The sequence below is a fragment of the Sinocyclocheilus anshuiensis genome, unplaced genomic scaffold (assembly GCF_001515605.1).
Source record: "Sinocyclocheilus anshuiensis isolate Anshui unplaced genomic scaffold, SAMN03320099.WGS_v1.1 scaffold678, whole genome shotgun sequence".
Taxonomy (NCBI): Eukaryota; Metazoa; Chordata; class Actinopteri; order Cypriniformes; family Cyprinidae; genus Sinocyclocheilus; species Sinocyclocheilus anshuiensis.
Genome location: NW_015544157.1, coordinates 223436 through 250489, shown reverse-complemented (window position 1 = coordinate 250489; position 27054 = coordinate 223436). Strand labels below are relative to the sequence as shown.

The 27054-nt window shown below is 38.7% G+C and overlaps 1 protein-coding gene and 1 long non-coding RNA gene across 2 annotated transcripts in view; both read left to right on the top strand.

Moving 5' to 3' along the window:
* The first annotated feature begins 568 nt into the window (after positions 1-568).
* The window catches only part of LOC107695447 (neprilysin-like), a 47843-nt gene continuing 21357 nt past the window's right edge, over positions 569-27054 (top strand). Inside the window, exons 1-9 of the mRNA XM_016495350.1 lie at positions 569-904; positions 9811-9981; positions 11462-11497; positions 11658-11819; positions 16595-16675; positions 17485-17580; positions 17696-17814; positions 18096-18161; positions 18955-19089. Of these exons, the coding sequence (XP_016350836.1) occupies positions 844-904; positions 9811-9981; positions 11462-11497; positions 11658-11819; positions 16595-16675; positions 17485-17580; positions 17696-17814; positions 18096-18161; positions 18955-19089 (927 nt within the window). The 5' untranslated portion in view covers positions 569-843. The remainder of the gene's footprint in view (positions 905-9810; positions 9982-11461; positions 11498-11657; positions 11820-16594; positions 16676-17484; positions 17581-17695; positions 17815-18095; positions 18162-18954; positions 19090-27054) is intronic.
* Positions 21436-27054, top strand: part of LOC107695448 (uncharacterized) — a 10806-nt gene continuing 5187 nt past the window's right edge. Inside the window, exons 1-2 of the long non-coding RNA XR_001634998.1 lie at positions 21436-21496; positions 26620-26623. This is a non-coding gene — a long non-coding RNA (uncharacterized LOC107695448). The remainder of the gene's footprint in view (positions 21497-26619; positions 26624-27054) is intronic.

Sequence of the window (27054 nt, the reverse complement as noted above, 5' to 3'; positions counted from 1 at the left end):
CAATCATCAATGTACACATAGTGTAGGCCTTTATAAATAATGACATTTTGCGAATTATTCACATAATTATAGCCTACCCATAATTAACCCATAATTAAGGTCTGCAAAAAAAAAAAAACCCCACAAAAGTTAAATTGTTGCACATGAACAAAAGTCATTTGAAGAGGTTGCTACAGCAACAGTACGCTATTCGAGCGCTTGTAGACATAATAAATAAAAACAATCACAAAAAAAAACTTGAATGGTTTGTTTAAACGTACTGAAGACGTTTGGTTATAGCCAACTGTTCTAGAGGAGCCAACAGAACATTTTGAGCGAGAAGAATATCAAGGATTGTTGGACTGAAAATTACCGCCGGAACCCCTTAATGTCTTTAGTATAACTCTCACAGTAAGGAAAACCTTACAGATTCTAGAAAAAGTGCAGAAGTGCCAGAAATGTTCGTATCTAAGTGGAGCGCAGAGTCACGCGCTGATCCTTTACTGGTGCAAGATCAGCGCACAGTTGCGCGCTCGACTCCGCGCTGGCATTGCTGCCAGCCTCAGTCACTCCTAAACACCGCCTTTCGTGGGAGGCAACATTAGACGCCGGCTGAACTTAAGTACTTCGCTGTTGTCTCACATCATTCGTTTCGCTGAATTATTCCTACGGCGTTTTCCAGGTGTTTTCTTATGCTCACCAATAATAACTGTGAGAAACAAGGACACCCCGTTATCGTGACGTTAACAGGTAGCCCAGGGAACTGACAGCATTGAATGATTTGTTATTGATATCCTGGGAGCCCAGAATACTCTTAAAAGTCATCGATCTGGAAGGAGGATATCTTTCTCACGGATTTGATGGATGTTTGATCGGTTTGTGATGCCCATTTATATCATCGATCGCAAATTTCCAGAGACACCTGGTGAGTCTACGCATGCTGCACATGGCTTAGAAACATGGTGTGCTGGACCAAGATTTAATTCAGGCACTGGTTGGGAAATGGTAAAAGTTGTTTTATTTAATAACATTTGTAGATATGTCCTTATTATATATTAAGATACACACTGCTCTGAAAGGATGGGCTGCCTACTACAGTATTTACCTGCCTTTAAATAGCATCTCAGATAAAAGAAAATAAAAAGAACTTAATTAAAAGTAATTAACTTAACTCAGAACTGCTGATGTCCATGTTCCTTGGGAATTTAACGACTTTTTTATTTATTTATGTGGCATTTATGTCAATGCGTGCCACATACAAGCAGTGTAAAACATTTTACTGTACATCTCTAAGTGTTTTATTTTCTTGCAAATATTCACATCTTTGTTTGTTACAAGTAGTTAAAAAATGTATAACATTCCAAAACTGTGCTGTTTATACAGTACAAACTACCCTTCTAGTGTAACACATAGGATGAAATGAAATTGGAGAAAAAATTTAAAATAAAATATTGTCTTCATTTTGTGCAGTCTTTAGAAGAATATTGAAAGTGTTAAAAATCTTCATCTGATCGCCCATGATATTTCTAGTTTTATATAAATATTAAATACACATAGAAATAAGATGGTTATGGTCGTATGATGGTGATTTCGTACATGTAACTAATTTCTAATTCAATACAATGGTGGTTTTACAACTCGCCACATGCTACAACACTCTCTACAGCTGAATTATCATGGTCAGAAATGTAAATTTAAATGCATCAGTCATGTTTTGCATATTTGGAAACCTTATAAGACACGGATGTGTTATCTGCTCAGGTTGTCCTAGATAAATGTTCTATAGTGACACTCAGAAAAGTACATACAGTAACAGCTACAACAGTGGTGACACCTCCTCACTGAACACATGATAAACCATGTGGTCATGAGTGTTTTATCTCAGATCAGCACAACCAATCTACTGTTGCTGATAGACTTTTATGAACAGTTTTTCCAAAACATCAAAGAATGGAAAAAAAAAAAAAATAATCAAGCATTTAAGTCTCTAGCCTGTTGTGTCTTTTACATCTTTGAACATGTCAAATCTCCATGACTGGAACATCTGCACTAATATTTATCTGTCAGTTGTTTTAACACAAGATTGTTATTTATGTTAGGTTTTGAGATATGTGAAATTAACTCTGAATGCAATGTTCCTGTTGCTGAGTGACATTGCTCTCTTTGATGTTCCTCTTAAAATGAAACCTGAAGTTCTCATTATTTAATTATAGTTTATAAAGCCCTAGAAAACAAGATATTATAGTTCTGCTAAGGTGTTTTAGAGATGTTTCTGCGTACAGCAGACAAATTGACAGGTGTTAAAAGAGGCCTGGCAAACTCAGTCCAGCTTTGGACATCTTGTTGCTGACAACTAAACATAAAAAATATGTGGTTGTAATATAAATATATATATAAGATACTATAAGTATTTAATAAATAGGTTTTGTGTTTAAATAAAATGTGTTTTTAAGCATTTTAACTGTATATGAACGTTATACAAATTATCAGATATTTTATAAAAATCTAAAATGTAGTATACATGAATATTGTACCTATTATGTATTGTTTTCTGTACATTTTAAATCTATTTTAACAAAACAACACAAAAGTTTTTACATTTTATTTGCATTAAACGACCAACTAAATATTCAGAGACAACTAAGTAGAAAAAGACTGTGTGACACTTTCTTTTTTAACCAATAATTTCTATAACGTTTACACAAATTATGATATAGGGCAGATTATTATATCAAGACTTATTTTCACATGGTTCCTTGCACTATGTTACTATGTTATAACCTCCTTTTTTCATATTACTAGCACCATATGTATGGCTTTTCTGACATATAATAAACTTGCTGGGTAGTTCATATGTTACAGCAATAAAAGAGCACAAACACTTGTAAAGACAAGCTAAAATGGCATGTTTGTTTCAGCAAATGCATTTTCATCTCATGTCTAATTTTGTTAACATGATTGGTTAGGTTTAGGGTATGGGTTTAGTGTATGTGGTACACTATTTTCAAACGCAAGAGAGCATCAACCTTTTACTGTTTTACCAACCTTTTGTCACTCGCTGGACATTTCATTTCCGAACTGATAGCAACCAATGTAATAACGGCATATTTTTCCAATGAGATTGGGTTTAAAATTAAAAATGTTTTAACACATCACTTACAGTATCTGACATGTTTTTTCCTCAAATGCCTTCAGATGTGAGTGTCTGCTTATCAGTTGACATCACTTTTTTTGAGTATTACCTCATTTTGTGCACTCTTGAAAGATATGGATGTTGCCAAATTAGCATGAATCTTCACATTATCTGTTCCTCTTTTTTCAGTTTGCCCAATCTATTTCCGATTAAATTTAATCATCTTAAACATTAGCGAACAAGCAATTGTTATTTTAACAAAGTGATTCACTAACAGAGTAGTTTTGATGTTGCTTTAAATATTTTATTGTTGAGGTTAGGGCTGGTGGGTTGGGTTAGTTGCAATAAACATACAATATGTGACACATTTCTTAAATGCATTTCATAGGACTCACACCTCACTCCATGAACTAACCATTTTGTACCAATCCTTAACACTTATTTTATTAAACAGTGTTCATAAGAGGCGAGGAAAGGTTTGAAAATGCAGCATAAACATGGAAAATTTAAGACCATGGCAGATGCAGAAATCTAATGTCCCAACTGCGTTTTAAGTAGGGCTGTGCGATATGGACAAAAAAAAAAACCTATCGCGTTTTCTTTGATCAATTTTGCGATTTCGATTTTAATCACGATTTTGATTCTCTTTTATCACAGTACAGTAATACAATCTTTCATAGACATATTCACGTTTAAACTCAATAAATATAACCTTGTTTAACAACCACCACGAGTGCCATCTATTATTGCCTTGTTTATCTAAAAGTGCACTTTTCCTTGTTTTAAATCTAGCCAAAAAGCCGGAGTGTGTGAACCTGGCGTTACGTTTGCATGCCCGCCTGGTCTGTTCTGTTCTCGTGCTCCATTTAGGCGCGCTGCATTCTGATTGGTTCGGATAGCATACTGCGGGAGGTCGGGGGCGCGGAAAATCGTGCTATAAAGCGATTTAGAAATCGCGCACGCTCAAATCGCGATTTTGTGACGATTTCGATTAATCGCACAGCCCTAGTTTTAAGTACACTGTGAGACTTGTAAATAGAATGTAATTGTGGACACCTTGTCATGTATTCCTGTCAAACTTCAGCCAGAGTGCAAAACCACAGAAAAGAGCTTCTGGGATGCTTTTTTTTGTTCAAAAGAACAAAAAAGTCTGTGGATACTGCTATTGTTTCTATAAAGTATTTAAAGCCTAGCATAAACATTGGGGCTGAGTTTAACAGCATAAACATTTCCGAAGCCTGATTAAAGTCATTTAAGATGGAGGTGTAAACAGTGTGGTTTAATTACAAAACTTGTAACTATGAGCTGTACAAACACAACAGTTTCCAAGAGCTGTTAAGGATACATTTTGATGGAGAAGTCATCTGGAGGGTATGAGGATGTGTCTGTCTTAACAGACATGCTTAGAGGATTCACCATTGCTGTGCCAGAAGCGAAGCAGACGGCAGATATTATACCCAAGTCTGTGATTCACCATGGCAGTGCCAACAAGAAATCAAACAGAAGCTCTTACAGTAAAAGCTGCACTGAAACACTAAATTTGCATTATGGGTGACCCTCACAGTTACGCATCGACCTAGAATCTTTAAAGCAAGTGCGAGGCAACTTTCTCTTAAGTATTAGATTGCTAATTAGATTCTAAAGTCTCTGCCACCTTTAGGGTAATTGTTGTGAAATATGGAATTTGAACTAATTTACTAATTACTAAGATGCTACGATCTTTATTTCTGAAAAACATGGAAAAAGCACACTCTGATGATGGCTGATAATTACTAGTGGCTTATTAAAATGAGAAGAAACCCTTAAATCGTCTGTGTTTCCTGCCAAAACAGAAGCTTGGTTTGTAATTGTTTAGTGGACAGTGATGAAGATCTTATTGTTCCATAACTGCTAAAGTACATGTGCCTACTTTTAAAGCAGTGGTAAACAACAATAATCAAAGACCCCATGACTTTTCCTGTTGTTTCTGATTTACTGGATACAGATTAAGATTCTACCTGGGAAAATATTTTAGAACTTGGCATAACTAGAAAAATGTATAGTGTAAGATGTCTCCCAGGGCAAGATGATGCCCTCCTAAAAAATTGTTATGGCTGTTTATGCATGTATGTATATATTTATTTCATCCGCATATCAACATTTGTGAGATTTAGTCAGTTGAAACAGGTTTGAGGTTAGATGTTTTTATTTTTATTATTATTATTATTATTTTTTGTGTGTGTGTCTCTGGTCCATTTTTGTGTGCTTTCATTTTGAAGTAAAAAGATAAACTTAGACCTATGAGGAAGGAAGGTGTAATAACATGCAACAGTGAAATTAAACCAAGTCAAGGAACTGAACAAACTGAAGGGAAAATATGAAAAATAATGAGAGTAAAAACAAGGCACAATTGGGACTAATCAGTTAACTCTGGAAACAAACTCTGGGTAAATATGGAAACAAACTAGAAATGGGAACAAAGGAAACAGGGACTAAACAAATTACAAACTAATCCATGAAAGAGAAGACAGAACTGAACCAGATTGCTACAGGTTATTATTCAGTATTCCATGAATTAGCTGTACATTTGAGACATCTTCGCTTTTCATTAAAACCTATAGGCTAATTGAGTGTAATCATTCACTTTGCATTAATAGTGATCCAAAATATTGGCAATTAAATATGTAAATATTTATGTACTTGTATGTAAGTCATAGAATACATTTACCTTTTAGAAATATCTATTTTACTGTGATTCTGGGAGCTCTTCAAATATTTAATATTTTGTGCTATAACAACTAAATTAGCAAATGTTTATATTTATTTCCATTAACAACACACAGGCTTATGCATCATCATCCTGTACATGCTTACATCTAAATGTTACAATTTAAAAGTAAATGCACATTATTCTTAAGGAGGGCATCATCCGCATCTTACCCTATTCATTATAATAAAAACCCATTGATTTATGAGATTTTATTAATTTGCATGATTTTTACAGATCGAGAACTTTTAAAATGAGGCCTCCTCATATTCCGTATGTCATCATTTACTCACTGTTATGTTGTTCCAATACTTTCCTCTGTGTAACACAAAATATATATTGAAGAAGGTTTTTATTCATTGTGCATTTTGTTTTGGACTCCACAGTGACGTTCAGTGTATGAAAAACAAACAAACAATACATTTTTAAAAATATTTTCAAATAAATGAGTAAGTACATAAGTAAGTAAATAAATATGAAAATACAGTACATACATGCATACATAAATAGTCTCTCCCTGAAACTCATGCCATTGGCTGAGTAAGTTTTGCTGTAATGGGCTGGTTTGCTTCGGGGACTTATTAAAGTGAAAAGATATTTTAACACATCCTTTCTCCAAACCCCTTATCTTTCAGTGTGGTGGGGATCCTGAGGCCTATCCCAAAATTGCAGTCCACAGGGAGGGTACAGGATGGTATTCTAACATTAAAATTACAAATATATCCTTTACAGGGTGGTTAACTGCCGTAACTTCCTGGAGTAAAAACATGATTAATTTTCTTAAGTTTGGTTTGTGAACACACCAGCATGACTGTGCTGGAAGAGATTAGGTTGAAAGGTCTTCCTGTTCCCTACTCCTTCAGGGAGATGCAGTACACCCGCTAAGGCGGGTTGGTTCCCTGCCGATCCACATACGTCAAACGACATCTGATCCGGGGTTCCTGGGACTCTCCATGCATGTCAGGATTATGCCTGGTGCGGCAAGTGACGCATCTGTCACTATCTCTTGCACACTCCCTCCCCTTTTACAATAATCTAAATCAAATCCCTGCCTGAGTGTCCTAGATGGATTTGGAAAGTCAAAGCTGATGAAGACGCACTTGGTTCTGATTTGCTCCAGACCTGTCGCAGTCACGAGTAGATAAACCAGGAGAAACCATTCTGCCCTGAGGTCTGATCATGTCCACAGTGGGGAGTCAGAGGACATGCATAAGCCGTTACATAGCCACTTAGGGTAATACCACAGACCAGGGCTGGGAGAGATACACAGCTTTGTTCATCGCTGTAGATGTACCTAATCTAAACAGAATTTAGTAAAGATATTGCCCACAAGATGTACAGTGGGTACGGAAAGTATTCAGACCCCCTTCAATTTTTCACTCTTTGTTATATTGCAGCCATTTGCTAAGCTGCAATATAACAAAGAGTGAAAAATTGAAGGGGGTCTGAATACTTTCCGTACCCACTGTATGTAATGTTAGAAAAGATTTCTACTTCAAATAAATGCTGTTGTTTTGAACTTTAAATTAATCACTGAACCCTGAAAATTTGTATTACGGTTTCTACAAAAATATTAAGCAATACAACTGCTTTTAGAATTGTTTATAATAAGAAAAGTTCCTTGAGCAGCAAAACATCATATTGCTGCAAAAGAAAAGGAAAAATATTAATTATGTTATTTTTAGCTACACTGAATATAATTTTAAAGTTAAAAAATTACCAGTTCTCTCTCTCTCACGCTCTCTCTCTCTTTCTCTCTCTCTCTCTCTCGCTCTCTCTTGTGCTCTCTGTCGCTCTCTCTCTCTCGCTCAAATCGCATCATATGACCCCTTTAACTACAGATCTCTGACACAATCTCATAAACTCCCTGCAGTTTCAAGAGAACCCCCTGTTGAAAAACCCTACTCTATGCAAACAAAAAATGATGAAGCTATAGTATATAAAAAAAAAAAGACTTTGAAATTTAGACTTTCTCTGCATCAGCTATAAAGGCTGGATCTCTACATGAAAACATGTAAAACTGCCATTTAGTGGGAAGCCCTGGAGTGGTTCTGTCGCAAGTAAAGCCTCTCAATTATCCAGCTCAGAGTACAACACTCTCTATTTCTTTAATGGCCTATTATCAGCACATATGGAGGAAACTACAGTCTGACAGCATATACTAAGCATTCTAAGCCATGGTCATGTTCTATACATTGAAGTGCAAAATTTAGCTTTACAGAAATACAGAATTCTTTACCTCTACCTTTTACAGTGATTTCTAAGCTTTCAATATTGTTACTAGGTTATGTCTAGTATTTAGACTCTTAAAGGCATATAGTTCACCAAAAAAAATGTGTCAGTTTCCTCACACTCATGTCACTCCACACATGTATGACTTTCTTTCTTCAAGATATTTTGAATAATGTTTGAACTGTTATTGACCATACAATAACAGTCAGTAAGGTTCAACACTGAAAATTACAGCTTAAAAATAAAATGTATTATGTTTTGTAAATGTATTTATGATCGTTTTATGGTGCACCTGTGGTGTAATTTGCACCTGTGGTGCAAACTGCTGTGTCCCATGGCAAACAAAATAAATAATGCATAAATAATGGTAAACGTTACAGAAATTTTATTCATTTTAAGATTTTAAAGTGTAGTCTTCTTTAAAATTATGTAATTCTTTGAAACAAGCTAGCTCCAGAAGTCACCCAGAACCGAAATGTGAAGCGAAATGAGCCAACTGCTTTTAATTAAATGCAACTTTAAAAACAATCTCACTGATTATAAATACAATAGAATCAATCCCAATTAAGTACATGAAATAAATATTCACTGATTAAATAGGATTTGTTGTACGTCTGTAAACAAAATAGATTTATGTTTTAGATGCTGTCAATAGTATTGTATGTTTTAGTGTCTATACAGAAGTAAATGTATGTGTGGTAGAACCACATTTAATGTAAAATACATATGAATACGCTCAAGATCACATTGGTTGCAGGGATTTTAGAAGAAGATTCAGAATTGTCAAGTAGTGTTATAGTCATGATAGGGTTGTCTGCACCTGCAAATGCTTACACATGAAAAAAGAGCCATTTTATCAGAGTATGTGTTACAAGTGTGATCAAGTGTGTGATTAAAAGTGTGCCTGACTCCAGCTTACAGTTTTACAAGTTGTTCATTATTCATGTTTAAGTATAATTAACTGCAGTGCAGTTATAAAACCAGCCTCTGTCTAAAATAGTTACACCAGTCACAAGTTTTCCTGTAAAAGATTAACCGGCCGGATCTAACCCATGCAGATGTTGTGATGTGACTTAGATAAGAGCCACTGCCCCCTGGAAGTACAATTTAGCCAGACTATTTTGCCAAATTATCCCTGACATTTTTCCTTCCTGCCCCCCGCAACCACCCAAAAAAAACGTCACCCTGTTGCTAAAGAGACTTTACTTTTATTATCCACAAATACAACAGAAATTAAAAGAGACAAGATTGTGTGAATGTCCCGCAGTGTAAATGAGAGTCTGGGTTTGTGTGTATTTGGCCTGAAATGCTGTGTTGTGTATTTGTGTATGTGTGTGAGAGAGTGTCAGCCTCCTTCAAAGGACGACTTTAAGACTTTGTCCCCAGGTCAGGGTCCTGTCATGTCAGCCAGAACACAGCAGGAGCTGCCCATCTGCAGAGTCAGGTCTCTGCCTCAGCTTGTGTGACCAGAGTCAATGAGTATCTGTGAATCAAGAGTGTGTGTTTGTGTGGCGTAGAGGGATCAGTAATTAATTACCTGTTGCAAAAAATGTAACAGCTCAAAGTGTGGACTGTGCATGTCTGAAATCTGTAAAAAACAGGTAAGTTCTGTTACCAGGGACAAGCGGTATTTGTTTAGAGAGACCATGCTCAAAGAAACTCACAGTGAAATCACCTGTGCTTGAATTCCACTGAATCTGAATCTCTTCAACTCTTTTAGGTGAGTTTCTACAGGCTGCCCCAGAGGGACAGCAGACCATGGCTGACAACAACACTCAGAAAAAAAAGCCCCACTGGACGTCACTAGAGATCGGTCTTCTGACAATTGTTTCTCTGCTGTTTGTCATTATTGTGGCTCTCATCATCCTCTTCATCACACAGAGTGGCAAAGGTGAGTGCATGAGATTATTTTCATCATTGTGTGACAGAAAAACTGGCAGTGCTGCTTTTGAGCTGCCTTTTCCATTGTGGTCAGTTCAGAAATTATTGGAAAAGCTTTTTTTTTACCCTTTTGTCCATGAAAACACAAGGAAGAATGATATTTATATCTACCAAAACAACAATACAAAGAGATAATCAGCAATATTTACCTCCACACAAAGCATATTACACAGGGAGTTATAACACAAATTATTAATTATAACACTAATTATTAATCATAGATATTCTTTTCCCAAAGGAAACATTCAACATAAACCAAAACTGTATCATAAAGATGATACACAGAAAAACGTGTGTTGGATTTACATTATTTAATCATGTACATCAGTTCCACATAAACCAGTTAAGCAACATGATTTGTAAATTCAACATGTGTATGCAGCATATTTTCTGTTATGTTCTAACAAAAATAAATAAATTGAAATAAAATAAAATAAAACAGAAAAAAATAAAAATAAAACCTACAAAAAATTGTGCAGTCAGCAAAGGTAGCCAGTAGCCAGTAGCCTGTGCAGTGTCCTGCACATCAACACTAAATGAAAAATATTATTCATTCATTCATTCGTTCATTCATTCGTTCATTCTATAGGGAGTATTATTTCATTTTATCAAGCTGAGTGAAACAGGTATCAACTGGAAATCATGATTTTCCATTAGAACAATACAAAAATATACTTTTAATAAATGACACAGATGTTTCACTTTTTTTCACTGTACAGTACATTATAAAAATTTGAATTTTCACATATTTAGCTAATTTTATATTGCCAACAAAATCACAGTGAATAGGCCTGTATTGTAAATATTGAATACATTGCCATGCCTCACTAAGAATGTTTTGTTTTAACCAGACAACTGTTGGTAAGTGAAAACAAATTTAGATTCTGTGGTTATTTTCCCAGGGCAGTATTGAATCAAGCTGGCACATACTGGTGTTCCCCAAATAATATCTACTCTGTAATATGTTTGGATACCCATGTAAGCCCCTTTCCCTCGTTAGGCCTCTGAGCAGCAGATGGAGCTTATAGGGACTCACTGCAGCTTTCCTTTCACACCCTGATCATCTGCCATTAATGTGCTGGATAAATGTTTAAACAGCAAAGGCAGATAGAATGCTGAAATACAGAGATGATCTCCACATGCTCTTCCTCTCAGCCACGGGGGTCTGGATAGGAGGGCAGGGCGGTAGGGACTAAGGTCAGAGAGTGGATGCCTATTGAATCTTAGTTCAGTGAGAGATTCTCATAAATAATACTGTATGTCTATGGGCAGATATAAAATGAACAGAAAGAATTTTCTGTGGAGATGTAACTGAACCCACTACAGAGAAATAATTTTTAAATAGCAGTTTGATTTATTATTAAATAAAGTATCAATAGTGTTAATTTGCTCCTGACCTCTGATCTCTTGTGCTTATTTTTCCTTTGTAGATGGAGTCTGCATAACAGCTGACTGCACACAGTCAGGTAAAGCTATTTTACAACATACTGCAAATAATGAATCATGTTATGTCTGAAAGTCAATTGATAGCCTTTCTTGCACATATATTAAAGATTTTTTACATTACATTTTTTTTTAATTGTCGAAGTTCATACATAAAAAAAAAAAAATTCTCTGGCATTGTAGCATCCCGCCTCATTGAGAACATGGACCCGACAGTGAACCCCTGTGACAACTTCTACCAGTATGCCTGTGGTGGCTGGCTAAAGAAGAACATCATACCTGAGACCAGTTCACGTTACAGTACCTTTGACATTCTCAGAGATGAACTGGAGGTGGTACTCAAAGGTAGAAAGACACTACTAAAAACTGAAAAGATCAGTAAGACCAATTAAAATAAAAAAGGCATACCCGCCAGGCCATGTCTCCCACTAAGTTCATGACACAATATTGTAATGTGGCTTTGTTGTTAGTGAGCTGCTTTCTGTATCCTACCTACATAGGCATGTTGTCTACTAAGGTAGCAGACTAACCAATTTAGAATGCTTTACATAGGCAGCAACTCATGGGGTGAAGTGCAATTGATTTCTGTAGAGTTTGACGTTAGCATGTACTTTAATGATCACAAAAATACAGAGCCCCAGACATGATATACTGGGAAAAAAGATATTGTGTCCACAAATTAACAATTAAGTTCCCATGGCTTATTAATTTATGGCTGTGGTTTATTAATTTGTATTTCCCCTGTTTCTGGTAAATCTTTACCACGTTGTACTAATTTGTTACTCAGTTAGGTAAATCATAGCCATGTTGTAATTTGTTCCTTTGGTTTCATTTATTGAAATTATGGCCATGCACGATTCATCTAAAATGGGGGAACAAATGAATAAGTTGAGTGAATGAATTAATAAGTTGTGGAAACAAATTCCTAATAATTCCTATAATATTTTGTTTTCCTCCTGTATGCCATGTGTGAGGCTCCGTACAAAAAAACAGCACACACAAATATTTTAATATTGATTCCAGTCTATTTATACAGTATCTTATAGAATAAATGAATATATAAAATATATGTATTCAATTAAATTACATACTATATTTCAAATATGAGTTTAGATAGAACCGCTTGGCCACAAAAGCAGCAACTAAAAACAGGTAGAATCCACTGAATCTACAATTTAGTTGTGTCTGATGTGAGCTATTTTAAGCTCAGTGAGACTCTGCCTGAGGCTCTGACGTTAAAATTTAAAGCGGTGCCTCTTGTTCCTTTTAACACAGTAGTGGAACCTGTCAGACAAATACAATTTCATCTGTAAATGCTGACAGCACTGTAGTGTGTCTTGAGGGATGGAGAGAGCATTGATGTTATATTGCAGGGTTGTACTGGATGTGGACTGAGGATGTGGGAATGGCTCTGGGGTGATCGGAGGCCTCAATTTGAGGGCCCTCAGCTCCTGGAGACATGAGACCTCAGCTGTCTGACCAGGAACGAAGAGCTTATTAACCCCAGCATGGGCACTGATTTACAGGGACAATTCCAGAGCAGCCCCTTGAGGTCAAGAGATGTTTGAGAGGGGGTGTAGATGATGAGGCATGTGTGCTAATCATCATGCTCCAGGAGGTGGAGGGAGGAAGGCTTGACCTGATAAACACAGGAGGTTTGGCTGGAGAGGTTAGGAGCTGTAGGGCGCTGTGCACAGACAGAGGCTTGTGGATGTGTTGTGGAGGTCAATGTTATTGAATCTGAGGGGAGCTCAAGATTCAGGGGTCAAATGCTACCAGAGCTATAACTTAACCTTGACGGTAGTGCTTGTCAAAACATAGCTGGCTCAGCACTTTTTTATGCCACCTTTTAAAAATTAATTATCTGTTACAATCAGCCTTTTCTTTATGAGCTTTTAATTCCGAGTGGTAATGAGTTCTTGATTTACAGCAAAATCAACAAGGACGTGCTTCATTTTCCATTTATTATCGCCTTGATGAGAATTTCTATGACTTTTCTCACCTTATTTAATGTTTAATTAGTTGAAAATCATTGCTAATCAATGAACAAACATTGAGGGTGAAATAAAAATAACCATTAAGGAGTAGTGAGGATTGTGTCTTCCCCAGAGAAATCTAAATCCCCTCATTAGCATTTTTCAGTGTGCTGAGCTTTTGAGGGATGAAAGGAAATGCTGATTGGAAAATAAGAGTCTATTTAGAGATTTGATTAGACTTTTATGCAAATGTAGTGTTGATGAAATTAGTGTTCAAGGCCTATTCCTCGGTTTCCCAACCTCACATTTGTATTTCAACTGTTGGGACTTTGAGAGATGGGTTTAATTTGTGGAGTAAATGCTTATGAAGACTATGCTTATGGGACCATAGCCACTACGGGACACATTCCATTCTAATATTCACATTAGCGTTCAGCCATAATGTTTTTTTAGTAGTTCAGTGTCAAATGGTTACATTTGGTCTTTGCCTATTGTAAATATGTTGTCACATACATGATTATACAACTTCTATTTGCATAAAAGCAGAAAGAGCTACACACACTTTCACTTGCTGCATAGTTATTGTGTGTATAGTAAGATTAGCCAAAGTTCATGCCATAAAAGCCTCTATAAACCTGTGTTGAAAAAACTTTAAATGGGTACCTACCTATTATGCAAAATTCACTCTTACATGTTGTTTGAACATAAATGTGTGTTGGCAGTGTGTGTACACAACCACCTTATAATGATAAAAATCCACCCGCTCTTTTTCCCAGTATATCATGTCTGGGGAGATCTGAGATGCAAGCTAAAATTGCACAGCTCTGTACTGGGAAAGAGGGCGGGGAGCAGCAGCCCATTTGTATTTAAAGAGAAATGGACTAAAACAGCCTGTTTCTGCTTCCACTCAAAGTAGGCATTTCCAAAATGATATAAAAAATGATCTCTTGGGTATTTTGAGCTGAAACTTCACAAACACATTCTGGGGACAGCTGAGATTTATAATACATCTTGTAAAAAGGGGCATAACAGGTGCCCTTTAATAATGCTTACATTGCACCTTTGCCAGTTCAGAGTCTGTCATCTCAATAATGAAAGCACTGAACCTTCACAACAGTTTAATCTGATGGGGCCACAGAGAAACATGTTCCATTTCACTCTTGGTGCAGACTTTGATCACTTCTATTTAATATGACTTTTATTTATTGATCCTCATGCTTGGCACCAAAAAGCAAGCCTATATTAAACCTTCCACTAAGAACATACAAAAAAAGAGTATTTTGAATTTAATTCTACTCCATTTTATTCTACACAACCTATTAGCTGTTTATTTAAGCAGTTTTTGGCATAAATAACCCACTGTCTTCCATCTTCAGCACCAAGCTTCACATACTTGTGGCATTAATTCAGTACCTTATTACAGTAAATGTGTCTATTAACCCTGGATGCTGTTCAAATGATTTATCTGGCCAGGGGGTATTTTCTGTTCCTGGTTGAGAAGCATGTGCTTTGCTCAGGTGTGAGGAGTTGCAAACCACTATATAAACTTCAGTATGTGAGTTAGCAGAACCGCTGGAAATAGCCAGAGTTACAGTGCAATCCAAAACTTATAGAGAGTATAAAAGCTGATAAAAAAAGAGAGAAGCAGGGAGGAAATACAAAGAGTGAGAGAGATCACAGACAGTTTTTTTTTTAAACCGGCTAATAGGAAGATAAAAAAGAGGAACTGGAAAGAAAAAGATGAAACATGCATGAAAAGAAAACAGAGGAATTTACATCACTTTTTTCCTTTTTCTGCAGGCAGTGCACTTTGCATTAAATCGTTCCTGTAATCAGGGATATTTTGCCATCACAGAAAATGGAAGATAAATTTACTACATTATGGATCTTAATGTCTAAATGTTAACATATCTCTAGCAGACTTAGCCCTCTGTGATAGGCTGAGAGAGGCATAATCCAGATCAAGATGACAGAAAATGGGTTATAAATACAAGAAGCTTTCTGAACAGGGCCAGCAGAATACTCATGCATATACATGCAGGAGATGCTCGATGGAAGGGCTGTTTCCTGCTGGGACAGAGTGGGCTTTGTCAAGAGATGTGGGTCAGATAAGGCTACTGATCTCAATATCAAAAAGTAACTTTCAGTGGAGCTGTATACAAGCTTTCGTGGTCATTCCATTAAGAGAGAGAGAGAGAGAGAGAGAGAGAGAGAGAGAGAGAGAGAGACAGAGAGATATATAGAAAGAGAGAGAGAGAACTAACAGTAGTTTGGCTTTGATAGGGATACATCTGTTTTCATTTATTTCCACTTCAATGGGTGTGTTTGGAAATTTAGTGCTGTTTTAGGATTTTTTTTTAACATTTATAATTTGTGTTGGCTTACAATTATGGCTTACAAAAACAAAGAATATAAAAACATTGTATTGCTGGTTAAAGTACTGTTTGGTCTAACTAATGACTAAATCTGTAGTGTATTTAGTCAGTAGTCTGGACAATTTAATAAATAGTTGTGAGAGAATTCCACAAGATAGGGAGTTGACTAAATATTAAAATATTAAATATCCCTATAATTGAATCAGCTGCTAAAACAAAGTAGCGGGCACAATATAGACACTACAGCTCTATAGGCTGGTCAATGATACGAGTGTTTCAAGACTTTCTGAAACAAGTATTTTATCTGTAAATTAGCTCTACATATAATGTAAGAGAAAAAAAGCAAGTAATCTGCACATGTCAGATGGATGGAGAAAAAGAGTGACTGAGATGAAGTAACAGAGTTTTGAAGCTGTAGGTGTTCGTGCCACATGGCCACCAGGCGGTCTCTAATCCAATCACTCACACATGATCTGTGCCCTTTCACAGGAAACACTGGGACCCAAGCACTAATTAAAACAAAATCTGAACACAAGTACTGCAAACAGGATATAAGAGATTTAAAGCAACAGCTGGGCTACTTACTGAAGGAGAGGTAGACAGGAGCAAAGTAGTCACAAAAGCATGATGTATGAGGTTTTCATTTAGGATTTTTTTTTTAGCTACTCTCTATGATGGTGATGCAAAACTGACATTTGAAACCCATCTCCAAGACAGTCTGTTATAATGTCCAACAAATGCAATGATACTTTATATTATTTTACTATAGGAGTGCTGGAGAGAGAAGAGAGTGGAAGCAGTAGCTCATTCACCAAAGCAAAAGTTCTCTACAGGTCCTGCACTAATGAGAGTGAGTATTGATTGATTGAAGACTTAGGGCAATATAGCTCAGGTTTAAAGGGATAGTTCAACCAAAAATGAAAATTCTGTCATTAATTACTCACCCTCATGTCATTCTAAACCCGTACGACCTCCGTTCATCTTTGGAACACAAATTAAGATATTTTTGATGCATTCTGAGAGCTCTCTGACCCTCTCATAGACAGCAATGTAATTAACAAGATCAACGTCCAGAAACGTATCAAGGAAATTGGTAAAATAATCCATGTGGATTATTATGGCCGCACCACACGGATACGCTGTTTACGTAATTTACCCTTTGATCTGAATGTAAACAACGTATCCGTGTGGTGCGGCTGACACAGTACAGCATACGCTGTTTGCGTTCAGTGGATACTCTCCAAAATGGCGTTAGGGTAATGCGGAGGAGATGAATTGTTGAATAAAGTCGTTATTTTTGTTTTCTTTGCGTACAAAAAGTATTCTCATAGCTTCGTAAAATTACGGTTGAACCTCTGATGTCACATGGATTATTTTACCGATCTCCTTGCTACGTTTCTGGACGTTGACGTCCAAAAATCTGGACGATTTTTGGGTGAACTATCCCTTTAATATTATATCTTCATAAATTGTCAGAAAGATTCGGTTATGATTCTGTCCATGGAAGATGTCTTTATCAAATCATTATGCAGTTCTTCAAATGAGCTGCCAAACATGAGATTCATAAGAGATTCTCAACAAACAAATTCAAATTTCAACAACTTCAGTGTTCACTGGATGCTTAAATAATGTTGCATTACTTCAATATTTTCCTGACAGGCCTCACTGAACAGAGAGGTGGGACGCCTCTGCTTGCAGTGCTGCCAGATGTCTTTGAGTGGCCTATAGCAACAGATGATTGGGACACCAGCTACGGTAGGAGAAGATTTCTCAGTAGGTTTTTATGCATGTGCCCAGTTACCTCATAGGTACTTTATGTTTCAATTTCTCCTCTCCTCTCTCCTCTCCTATCCTCTCCTCTCCTCTACAGGAATGAATTGGAGAGCAGAAGATGCCATAGCCAAACTGAATGAGAAATATGGAAAGCAAGTCCTAATTAGCTTTTTTATTGGTACAGATGACAGAGACTCCAATGCGCATATCATTCATGTAGGTGTGCGCAACAACAGACTACCTCTTTTCTCTTTTGCATACAAACACAAATGCATGTTTGCTTTAGTTGAAAACACTTCTCCACAAAAAAGCGCCTTTTAAGTTGCAAAATCGCATAATTGCTTTAAACAAACAGTATCCTTCTTTATTGCTTTGTGAGGTTTGAGTAATTGGAGTAATTGATACAGTTTTATTGGGGTGGCACTACATGTGTATGCGTTGAGTTTTCTATTAAGAAAGAAAGGCTGATTGTCTCTTGGTTTTATTCTCTGTGCCAGTTTGACCATTCAAGTCTTGGCCTCTCCTCAAGAGACTACTATGTGTGCACAGGACCATATGAGGAGGTAATAATAGCCTGTTAAACAGGAACAGGTGGATTTTGTCAAACTTATCCTCGTGCTTTTATCTCCCTATCTCTTTTTTCCCTTCACCTCTCTTCTCCCTGCTAAAAAGATGAGCTTAGACCATAATGAATTTTCATGTTGGTTCAGGCTAGTCTAAGCAATGGACAAGAAGGGTCTCTAGCTGTCTGTCTTTCTCTACATTTTCTTTCTCACATTATTTATCCAATAAAAAGTCAATATTTATGAAATTGACCAAATTTAGGAGTTACAGATAAAACAACCCACCTTGGATTTGCCCAGACCACACAAGCTAGAAGTGAAAGATAAGCCCAGTCCATCTCCTAAAAGATCCAACAGTCTACTCAATTAAAATAAGACAATCAATTTGCATATAATTTCTTTTGCAATGTCACTCTTGGACTGGAGTGTTCAGACTCAATGGACACAAACTGTTAGTTATCATCAACTGATCGTTATTCATGTCAGACATATAAGTGCTCTCTGCCTTTATTATGTTCCAGGCCTGGCTAATTTAATACAAAAAGGCAATAAAGAAAGTTAGAAAGGGACAGATTGAAAATACTTGGACCAAGATCTTGTCTTTTGTTTCCAGTTTGAACTTATGATTATGCAACGTTTTGCTGTAAAGCAGAGAATGAGAGGAAATAAGGAATTAGCTTGAATAATTTCTCACAGAGTGCCCAAATAGGTATCGTAAATGAATGAAGAAAATATGCATGCTAACAGGTATTGAATTTAGCACTCATGTGTTATCAATGTGTGTTTTTCTCAGGCCTGTGTGACATATGAGAACTTCATGACTGACTTGGCAAAGCTTATCCGAACAGACCGGGGTCTGGAGGTCAATGACACTAATATCAGGCAAGAGGTTGCCCGGGTGATGATGATGGAAAAGGAAATTGCTAATGTAAGCATGGAAAAGTTCTAAAATTAAAACAATAACCACTCTGATAAAATCTACTGGTGTCTTATAAGACCTGAGACACTGTAGCAATCAACACCTTTCAACCTATTGGAAAGGTTAATAGTAACTGCAGCATTTGAATGTCACCAGATGTTCAGTAATGCATGTTGGAACTACTTAATGTTTCTGTTTTAGTGAATATTAAGGTATGTTGTGCAATTTACGGTAACACTTTATAAGAAGTAATAAAGTACTTACAAATCATTACTGTAGTTAATACATTAATAGACTCTATACAAATATACAATAATTAAGTGCTTTAAACTAACCTTTACTTTTAGACACACACACACGTAAACCACATACAGTAAATGCTATGTCAGTTATCAGTTAGCACTGCATTATTCAGATACTTTATTTATTACCCGGAGATCACTTGAAAAACACATAAACCATATATTGTCGCAATCGTGCATGTATTGTCTTCGCTGTTTTTTATTCAGCTTTACAGGGGATTGCTGGATGCCTTTGTCCATATTAAGATTTCTTGGCATGACATAAGTTATTACTTCCATTTTGGACTTTCTGCACGAGAGCGCCCTCCAGCTTTGAGTATGAATGAAAAATACACTGCATGATAGTGTTTAGCGCTCTGTAATGTCGAAGTCCCTTTCAAGTCAAGTCTGTTCACTCGGCGGCCATATTTGCAATGCCTCCGTAACAGGGCTCTGCCCTGGCAGCTTTGTCTGTATTGTGTTTGTTTAATGTTTTTTTTGTTTGTTTGTTTATCTTGTCTTAACACATTGCTTTGTCTTTGTTTGTGTCTGCCATATTTTCCTGTTGTCCCACCTCCTTGTTTCCCTTGGACATGCCCTCTTGTTTAACCCTTGTCTTGTCCTCGTTTTCTTAATTGTGCTCACCTGGCCCTCGTGTACTTTCTTCTCTTTATATTGTGCTGTATTTCCTCTTGTGCTTGTGGGTTCCTCTTGTGCCATAGAGACAGTTTCTGACTCGCTGCTCTATATTCTAGTCTTGTTCTGTTATTTGCTGATTGTGTAGCCGTGCTGCAGTTTTTCTCTTGTTTTCCATTTTGTTTTTTGTTTATGATCATTCAGTAATCTTGCTTATTTATTTGTATTATTTTCTTTAGTTGTTCTTCAGTCTTGTTTCTAGTCTTGTATTGCTTGGATTTTATACTTTATTTATTTATTAGACATTTCCTTTACTTTTGGTTTTGATTGTTTAGTTCTTCTATATTTTCCTATGTTATTTTTTCCCTTTTATTGCATCATGTTGTTTCTCCTTATTTTGTGCTGAGTAGTGTTGTTGAGTGGTCTTGAGTGGTGTCTTGTTTGGTCTTGTTGTGTGTTCGTGTGTGTTTGTGCTGTGTGTTCCCTCTAGTCCTGCTCTACCAGCCTGAGACTCCCTGCCTGTTGGTTCCCCAAGGTGATCTGCCAACCAAGTCTGGTGCTGAGAACCTAGGGCCTCATTTATATAATGTGCGTATACTCCGATTTGATCTTAGAGTGTGTGTACGCTTAAATCCACACCAATGCTCATATTTGTAAATAGTGCCTTTGACGCGGAAAAGTGCTTAGCGTCACGTCAGGGACTGAGCAGACATAGGCTACCTACTTTTTCTTGTCAGAATACTGCAGGTTTTGGAAAATGTAAGCTGTTCTTGCAGCTCGCTGTTCTAAATTAAAGGATATGGACGATGACTGGTGATCTTTTATTCTTTATTCAGTTGCGCGCAAGTTCATTTGCGATTCATATTTCACATCTGAAAGAGAGGTGTACGTGTGTTTTCTGTGCGTATGTTCATTCTATGAATCACATGTACACATATGTGATGGGTGATCGTAAAATCAAATTTCGGATGTTTTCTGCATAACATTTTATAAATGAGGCGCCTAATCTCTGATACTGGCCTGCTTTGAGTCCCTTCACTCTGATTGCATGCTCTGCTGTTCTCTTCTCTGGTCTTCTCCCAATCCTTCTGCCTGGTTTGGCCAACAACTTAGACTGTTCTAGCTCCTGGGGCATAGTTCTCTCCCTGCTGGTTGGAGCTGTCTCAAGATTGTCCACCCCTATGCTGAGTGACCTTGTGTGTTTTCAATAAATCTTTGATTCACTCACTCTGCATTTGGGTCTCTTCCTGCTGACCTTGACACTCCGGGCTGCTCATATAAGACCAAGTCCTATCTAAATGAATGGCGGAATCCGTATGCGCAATGGCTGGTCTAGACTCAGGTTTCTATGGGAACCAGAGTTTCTAATGGCAGCTGCAATGACTTTACCAATCAGTGATTGGCTCTTTCATTTTGAAGGTGGGACTAATCCACCATATTGCGAGTTGCAGTTTCTCTCATTCATAAGTATCGGAGTGAACCGTCTTTGTATGTCTATAGTCTTTGGTAATGTTCACATCTCCCCATTTTGGATACAAATAAAATGTCAGGTCATGCATAGACTAAGGTGACCAGATGTGCCACTTCCCGGGGACACGTTCTGCACAGGATTTCTAAATTGCCAAAATAACCAGGGGCCTGTACCATGATGGTAGCTGAACAAATTCTGAGTTACAGGATGAGTTTCGAGTTGATAAAACCAAAGCACTCCAATCCAGCTTTGTTGGAACCATGATGCTGATCATCAACTTTCTTTGTCAACTCAGGATTTGATCCTGAGTTTGTGGAGCACGTGCACATGAATGTGTGACATCACTGGTGAACAGCCAATCACATGCCTCCCAACACAGAGCAAATGTAATTCACCTCTGGCAACAGAGCCAACGAGATCCAAAAACTCTTTTGTTTAAGGTTAAGAGATTGAAGAATATAAGGAATTTAAATGCATTTACACTGAATAAAGTACTTGTCCATGAAAGAGGACAAATAAAAGAAATTGTCTTGCTCTATCAGTGCAGTCACAAGTGAAACTTGAGAAGTTAGCGATAGAGGCATGTAAGATCACATGTAGTCATTTTTAAAGTGTTATCTATTGATTCTACAGCTTATTTATATTACATATGATCTGTATATATTAATATTCATTTAAAATAAAGGCTTTATAATAATTGTTCAACTAAAATTTATTCTGCGTAATGGATTAATAATAATAGAATAATTTTGCATCAGACGTGTGTCACTTTGGTTCAGTTTCAGTTTGAGTTCTCTAACTCAGAACATAACCTGCCCCGGAGCAGGTTAGCTGTGCAGTGTAAGTTATTATGGCAATGCACGCCACTAAAAGCCAAACTTCTCGGGTTACTCATGTAACCATGGTTCCCCGAGAGGGAACGAGACTCTGCGTCCTGGTGGACACTTTGGGGAACGCTGTCTGCGTGACCGGTACCTGAAGCATGCGTAAAACATTTACATTTAGTCATTTTGCAGACACTTTTATCCAAAGCGACTTACAATTTGGGGATACATAAAGCGATTCTTCTTAAAGAGGCAAACAGATACAGGAAGAAAGGGGCACCTGTCTGAGGAGACGTAAACAGGCAGGCCGAAGGCATGGCAAAGGGACGCAACGTCTCGATCCCTCTCGGGAAACCATGGTCACATGAGTAACCTGAGACGTTCCCCTTCTAGGGAACTCAACATTGCGTCCTGGTGGACACTTTGGGGAACAATATCCAATCACGCCATGCCGAAGCGCATGCCTGTCCACCTGGTGAGAGAGCCCCAAGGAGGTGACAGACATACACCAAACCTTTCCTCAGAAAGGGGCCAAGCCACTGACGCCTCGGGCCGCTCACATAACTTGGTAAAAAGAGGGAGCCCGATACCAGATAAGGTTGAACACCCTAACCAAGCTAAGAACACAGCCATCCTCAGATAGCTATGCTATGTGAGCAATAGTAGCCAGATACATAAGAACAGGACTTGCTCAAGTAGAATGTCTTCAAAGAAGTGTTTTTGGATGTGAGGGAAAGATAACGTCTCGGGTTACTCATGTAACCATGGTTACCCGAGATGGAACTCAACGCTGCGTCCTGGTGGACACTTTGGGGAACGCTGTCTGCGTGACCGGTACCTGAAGCATGCGTAAAACAACTCCAATCCTATTGGTCCACGTGGCACGTGACGTCATAAGCGGGTACCCGGAAGTATAAAAGGGGCACCTGCTGAATATGTCACCAACTCAGTTGTCTGAGGAGACGTAAACAGGCAGGCCGAAGGCATGGCAAAGGGACGCAGAGTCTTGTTCCCTCTCGGGGAACCATGGTTACATGAGTAACCCGAGACGTTCCCCTTCTAGGAAACTCAACGCTGCGTCCTGGTGGACACTTTGGGGAACGATATCCAATCACGCCATGCCGAGGCGCATGCCTGTCCACCTGGTGAGAGAGCGCCAAGGAGGTGACAGACATACACCAAACCTTTCCTCAGAAAGGGGCCAAGCCACTGACGCCTCGGGCCACTCACATAACTTGGTAAAATGAGGGAGCCCGATATCAGATAAGGTTGAACACCCTAACCAAGCTAAGAACACAGCCATCTTCAGATAGCTATGCTATGTGAGCAATAGTAGCCAGATACATAAGACCACTGAGAGGCTGGAAGCCTAGAGGAGTTCTCAAGATTGCCACCAACAATCCCAGCAAGGACACAGCTATCCGCAGATAGCTATATCCAAAGGGTCTTATGAAAAGGACCTTCCTAAAGAGCTGCCCAGACCAAGGGAATGACTATCTACTTAAACCCCGCAGGGGAGATAGCACTGTCTAAGCCAGGGCTCAGGGAGACCGCTACTTAAAAACCCTAGGAAGGGGAGCAGTCACATAGCTATCCACAGATAGCTATATCCCTAGGAAGGGGCTACAGGACCAAAAACTAAAACCCCTGGTAAACCTACCTGTGAAGCTGCCCAGACCACAGAGAGTGGGCTATCTACTTATGACCCTAGCAGGGGAGATAGCACTGTCTAGGCAAGGGCTCAGGGAGACCGCTACTTAAAACCCCAAGAAGGGGGAGCAGTCCCTAAGCTAGCACATTGATATCCTCAGATAGCCATGCACCTAAGAATGACTCTCTTAACGAGAGGAATACCTGTTCAGAAGTATCGCCAGAGATACATAAATGGAGTGAGGCCCAAGGAGAACCCGGGCCAGAACCAACTCAGAGAATGGGAACAAAGTAGAGCGTGTAACCCATACCATACAGGATTTTAGAAAAGTGCGCAGGGTGCCTAGTGTGCACACTTACCACAATGTGGATTTTAGAAAACGCACAGAAGCTAGCATATACGCTTACCATAAACATGGATTTTATGAATAGTAGAACAGGAGGGGACCGACTGAGACTACCCAGACCACCAAGAGTGGGCTGTCTACTTGCAACCCTAGCAGGGGAGACAGCACTGTCTAGGTAGGGCTCAAGGAGACCACTACTTAAAACCATAAGAAGGGGAGCAATCACCAAGCTATCAATAGCTGGTCCCACACAGCTAGCCTGAAAAATCCAGGTAAGCCCTCCTGTGAGGCCACAAGAGTGGGCTATCTACTTACAACCCTAGCAGGGGAGACAGCACTGTCTAGGTAGGGCTCAAGGAGACCGCTACTTAAAAACCCTAGGCAGGGGAGCAATCACTGAACTAGCACATGGCTATCCTCAGATAGCTAGGCTCTAGGAAAGGGGACCACTACAACTACCATGGCAATGGTTGAAATATAACCACCCTTAGGTGGTTATACTAAGGAGGTCCCCAATCCGTGTCAGTCCCACAGTACGCTAGCTTTTCGTTCACCAATATATTGAGCAGAGGCTCACAATAGGAAGATCCAGACCATAGTAATGATTCGCTAAGGAGCGAACACATAAAAACCATAGTCCAGATCAAAGCCTGATGCAAGCAACGGCCATAACACTAGGTGGCTGGACACAGCTATCCTCAAATAGCATTTCCCTCAGATAAGGCTGAAGTTCGCCCAGGCCATGAAGTGGACCATCTACCTAAAACCCAAACAGGGAAGACAGTGCAGTCTAGGCAAGGGCTCAAGGAGACCACTACTTAAAGACCCCACAAGGGGGAGCAGTCTCTGCACTTACCTGAGACAGTTTGTACCCAAGGGGAACTAAACCCAGTTATAAACGCCTGGCTAGAACATAGCTGTCCTCAGACTGCTATATTCCAAAGCAAAACAGCCTGAACTGGAGCATAATCATCCGCAGATGGCTACACTCTGAGCAGAGACTGTTCACTTATCACCCGGCTAAACACAGGAAGGAACATTCCCCGTAACCACTCTAGACTACTGAAGCACCTTGGGAGAGAAGCTAACAGCTTCATTCCACAGAGCATTCAGTATAACTATGCCCAGCGAGGCTCTCCACACACAATAACATGCATATTAGAGAGGCACGGCTGAGTTGAATATAGCACCGCCCGCAATCTCGCACGCCCTGAGCTAAAAATGACTCGGTGCTCACACTTCATCGTTATAGCAACGAACATTCCCCGTAACCACTCTAGACTACTGAAGCACCTTGGGAGAGAAGCTAACAGCTTCATTCCACAGAGCATTCAGTATAACTATGCCCAGCGAGGCTCTCCACACACAATAACATGCATATTAGAGAGGCACGGCTGAGTTGAATATAGCACCGCCCGCAATCTCGCACGCCCTGAGCTAAAAATGACTCGGTGCTCACACTTCATCGTTATAGCAACGCGAGCAATATCCACGGCATCAGGCAACCTGATAGTCGAGGGTATGCGGACACCGCAGATCAAAGCAATCACCGCAAGCTGAGATAAACTGAGGGTGCAACGGCCCGAGACGCATTAAAGCGCATTAAAGTGATTCATCACAAAGAGCGCGTGGTCGCCGTTTTAGACAAAGACGAAAAGGTTAGAATATGTCCTCAAATGTTAGAATCCCAACACGGAGGCACATATTCCTCAAAGCGCTGCTCGACTCACCAGGATGATGTTTCACACATGTTCAACAGAGAGACGGCTCCGAAGACAACAAAAGTTGGTGACATATTCAGCAGATGCCCCTTTTATACTTTCGGGTACTATGACGTCACGGGCCACGTGGACCAATAGGACTGGAGTTGTTTTACGCATGCTTCAGGTACCGGTCAGGCAGACAGCGTTCCCCAAAGTGTCCACCAGGACGCAGCATTGAGTTTCCCAGAAGGGGAACCACGTTCATGGTACCCAGGGTTGGGGAGTAACGGAACGGCGTTACGTAATCAGGATACTAGAAAACTAGTAAAATACTAGAAAAATCTAGTAACTGTAATCCATTACAGTTGCATCGAAAAACAAAGTATTCAGATTACAGTTACATTTTGTAAAAAGTGAGAATACTATCAGGATTACATTTGTTTAATTTAAAATTAAATAAATGAGTATTTTGACATAACGCTATATTTAGTGCTGCTTCATCATAGTACCTGGTAGAGCCCTGCACGGGCCTCAAATATAGTCCCTAGCCCGGCCCGTGTCCGACAGCTTATCAGAATTACCGGCCCGTGCCCGTCTTTTTTCCCCTTCTCCCAAAACAACTTATAGTACTGTCTCAACTATTACAATTGTTCAGTTTTGTATGTAATGGCAAAGTGATTATATTTTGTTTTGTTTTTTTATTAAGGTAATTTAGAAAAAATGTTTGGAGCATTTTTGTTCGTTAAAAGTTTTTGTTTTTTAAAGTAACGACCAAGCGACCAGCGGCAGACAGTGAGCTGATCATAGCCTATGTTTGATAAATTTAGTCTTCTCAAATCATCACGAATTGCCTAAAATAAAATCAATAGATATAAAACAGTTCAAGCATACAACAGTGTTTAAACGTTAAAGCTAGATAAATGTGCGCTATATATCCAATAGTTTGTGCGGAGAGTGCAAGCTAAAGCGCGCTTTGCAGGACATGGAGGCGCCAACGCGATCACTTGCATTTTTTTCAGTGGATACGCCGTCATTTTTGCTCATAAAGGTAAGAGTAATACA